The 4057-nt window shown below is 40.6% G+C and overlaps 1 protein-coding gene across 1 annotated transcript in view; it reads left to right on the top strand.

Annotated features, from left to right (window-relative positions):
• Positions 1 to 3661, top strand: part of Ucp1 (uncoupling protein 1) — an 8064-nt gene extending 4403 nt beyond the window's left edge. The window contains exons 5-6 of the mRNA XM_021220676.1: positions 689 to 869; positions 3466 to 3661. Of these exons, the coding sequence (XP_021076335.1) occupies positions 689 to 869; positions 3466 to 3580 (296 nt within the window). The 3' untranslated portion in view covers positions 3581 to 3661. The remainder of the gene's footprint in view (positions 1 to 688; positions 870 to 3465) is intronic.
• Positions 3662 to 4057: the final 396 nt, after the last annotated feature.

A 4057-nucleotide genomic window follows, 5' to 3' on the forward strand; every position in this document is an offset into this window, starting at 1 on the left:
GAGAGAGAGAGAGAGAGAGAGAGAGAGAGAGAGAGAGAGAGAGAGAGAGAGTCACAATATAGCCCTATGGTCTGGAACCTGGTGTATAGACCAGGCTGGTCACCATATGCTGAGTTAAAAGTGTATCCCATCACACCTAACAAATGTGATCTTCTAGGAAGAAAAAAGGCCTACAATTATGTTGGAACAAAGTTTTTGTTTCAGTTTTGGTGTAAAAATACAAAAGAATATTGCCAAAATATTCTCCATTAACACCAAGAAGTGAACATCTACTGCGATTCTCCTCTTCGGACTGCAGAATCAGGAGGCAGTCAAGAGCAGCTTACGTGCAGAATTAATCACTACTTTCATCTAAATCACATCCAAACTGCTTTTACAGACATGGACATTCTCCTTTGATGACTTGAATTCATCTAATGGTACTAGGGCTTGTGTATCGGGCATTATACCAGGTCCAAAGCACAAAGAAAACAGTGTTAGCCTAAAATAATAAATCTGTAAGTGGGTCTGCAGTCATTAGACATGGGTGCTGTACCGTCAGCCATGTTTAGGCTTTCTTCTTATATGTTAACATATTTATTAACTTATTAATACATCATATTAACTTCCTGTTACTAATAGATATACAAGTATCTGACAGGTCAGTACAACCACAGGCACCTCAAAGTCTGCTGCTGCTCACTTTCAGATGACGTCCCCTGCCATTTACTGTCAGCTCTTGTTGCCGGGTTTTGCACCACACTCCTGGCCTCTCCCGTGGATGTGGTAAAAACAAGATTCATCAACTCTCTGCCAGGACAGTACCCAAGCGTACCGAACTGTGCAATGACCATGTACAGGAAGGAAGGACCGACGGCCTTCTTCAAAGGGTAGGATATGTCCTTCTGTGTCTATAAAGTTGTGTTTAAGGTGCCTGGGTGTGCTGCGGCACTGTCTCAGCCAGACAACTGGTACCAGGCCTGGTCCCTGCAATGGCTTCCATAAATATCTTTGCCTCTTCATAAATGTCTTCAATTTTATCATGCCACAAAGTAAAAGCTAATTAATTCTATTTGGTAGCACTTGAGGGGAATCAAAACCAGGCACATGCCAGGCAATGAGTCTTATGCCCTCAATCTAATTTAAAATTTTTCTATTAAAGCAAAACCACAGAAAAATGTAACACAAAAAAAATGCTCTTTGAGAATGATTACATTCACTTTCAAAGTACTATTGAGAAATAGATTACATTTTCCCACAAAGTGCTGGTGTACTATATTGGAAACCACTCTCCTAATAAAATACAATATGACCTAGTTTTTAAAAATATATTCAACAAGTATTACAATAATATGAAATAGTAATACTTTGTAACCTTTTGAATTACAAAGCCATACCCTATAATTTATAAACTAAAATATGAATATCTCATGAATATTATATAAAATTCTAACTGTTCTTATGATACATTAATACAAATAATATACATTGTAAGAAATTAACTTAAAATGGACATATCACTTAGAAATTATTAACCACTTTATAATTTGATATTTTGCAAATTTAATTTTTAAAGGTTGTTTTTCAAATTTTGAAATATTTTCTCTTTTTTAAAAGACACCACAGTTTTTTTTTTTTAAAGATTGATTGACTGATTGATTGATTATATCGAAGTACACTGTAACTATCTTCAGACACCCCAGAAGAGGGCATCAGATCTCATTACAGGTGGTTGTAAGCCACCATGTGGCTGCTGGGATTTGAACTCAGGATCTTCAGAAGAGCAGTCAGTGCTCTTAACCACTGAGCCATCTCTCCAGCCCGAAATATTTTCTAATATGGGTTAACCTCGACAAATGGTACTAAATTAAACAGGCTGAGTTTGTTATGGTGGCACATACTTGTAATCCCAGAACATGAGAGGCTAGGGCACAAGGACTGTCATGAATTCAAGACCAGCCAGAGCCACATAGCAAGACCCTGTCTCAAAAAATATAAACCAGGAGAAGGGTCAGTCTGTAAAGCACTTGCTGCATGTACATGGGAACTGGAGTTCAGTTCTAGAGCCCATGTAAAAGCTGGGCATGACAGCATATGCTTGCAAGCCCGGTGCTAGGGAGGCAAAAATGGGGTTCCCTGGTACTCACTGGCCAGCCAGATGGTCTAATATTTGAGCTCCATATCTCAGGAGAGACCCTGTCTCAAAAAGAAGGCCATGACGGGGGCAGTGAGGATCTAGTGTTTAATGAATGAAGAATCTGAGGAAATGACCGAAATGCCATTCAATCCGGGGCTTACTACACATCGTACGTGCACATAATGCTATGAAGTTATACACTGAAAAAAAGGTTGAAACGTCAAATTTTATGTTATTTCTATCTTTTTGCGCACACACAGACACACACACACACACACACGCACACACACACACACACACGCACACCTGGATCAAGAGAACTATGTTGGCTCATATGTAGTCTTAGTACTTTGGAGACAGCACACACACACACACACACACACACACACACGCACACAGACACACACACACGCACACACACACGCGCACGCCTGGATCAAGAGAACTATGTTGGCTCATATGTAGTCTTATAGTACTGGGGAGACAGAGCCACCCTGAGCTATAGCAAGACCTACTCTCAAAACTAAACCAAAGCAAACAATAAGAGTCAAGCAAGTTGCAAGGTACTTTAAGCAGGGGAAGCTCCTGTTAAAGAAAAATTTATTCAGGGCTGTGGAGAAGGCTCAGTGACTAAAGGCACTGGCTGTTCTTCCACATGACCTGGGTCTGCTTCCCACTCTCACATGGTGAGTTTCAACCATCCACACAACAGTTCCAGAGGATCAGATATCTCCTGGGCTTCCTGTGCCCCAGGCATGAACATGGTGCACAGACATACGTGCAGGGAAAACACAGACACCCAAAATTGTCTTTAAAAAAAAATCTACTCAAAGCAACTGTCAACACATTTCTCTTCTGAAGCAATCGTTGCTATAAAAGCTGTTCTGTGGAGTTTAGTGGAATTCCCTAAACCCAGAACTGACTGAGTCATATTCAGACACTGGGTGTCCAAGGGGGAAACAACACTGGCTCCCCCACCTGGGTGTGGTCCGTGCTGGCTGAGCACTTTTCTTCTTCCCTCTGCTTCCTCTCTTAAGAGGTTTCTACTCCCTGTTTAGGAAGTAAAGTGAAACAAGAATTTCCCCTCCCCTCCAAAGGAGGGAAGTGTTGCTCTGCAACTCTTCAACTCTTCAGTTGCTTCAGCTCTGTGGGGTCCAGAGGCAGGTCGGGCGGCCTGAAGCAGTAGAGACACCTAGAGGAAGCCTGATTGTCTTGTTGGCAGAGGAAAGATGAGGGGCGGGTACTTTGATCTTCCTTCCTTGTATTTTATGATTGCTGGACTTAGCAGCCCATAGCCACGACTTTATGACTTCCAAACAGCTAACAGAACGGTGCCCTGTGCTTCCTAGGTTTGTGGCTTCTTTTCTGCGACTCGGGTCCTGGAATGTCATCATGTTTGTGTGCTTTGAACAGCTGAAAAAGGAACTGATGAAGTCCAGGCAGACAGTGGATTGCTCCACATGAGCAACGTGAAGGAAGAGATGATGAACGTCATTGGGCTTCTATGCTGGGAGACCATGAATAAAACCAACCAAAGAAATCAAATGAACACCTCTGTTCACTTTATTTACATTACAAGATCATTTCCAGTAGAGAGTTTTGAAACATCTTTTAATTTTCTTTAAAGGGAAAACTAATACATACTCATAGTTTTATTCTTACTGTCTTAAAGACAGAAGAGCATAGCATCCAGTAATATCCTGACAAAATAATACCTATATATACTGTATTTAACTGATCTTTGGGGAGGTGTGGGAGTGTATGAATGGCTATAAATAATTCTACTTACAGCTCAAACTAGTGGGAAGGAAAAATTAGTCCAAAACCCTTTACATCGATAAACACTTTAAAAAAGAAAGCTATCAAAGAAAATATTGCCATTTCATCTTATTTATTGACTACAGTTCACAGCTAATATACTCAATAAAGTATTGCTAATTC

The sequence above is a fragment of the Mus pahari genome, chromosome 20 (genome assembly GCF_900095145.1).
Source record: "Mus pahari chromosome 20, PAHARI_EIJ_v1.1, whole genome shotgun sequence".
In the NCBI taxonomy this organism is placed as follows: Eukaryota; Metazoa; Chordata; class Mammalia; order Rodentia; family Muridae; genus Mus; species Mus pahari.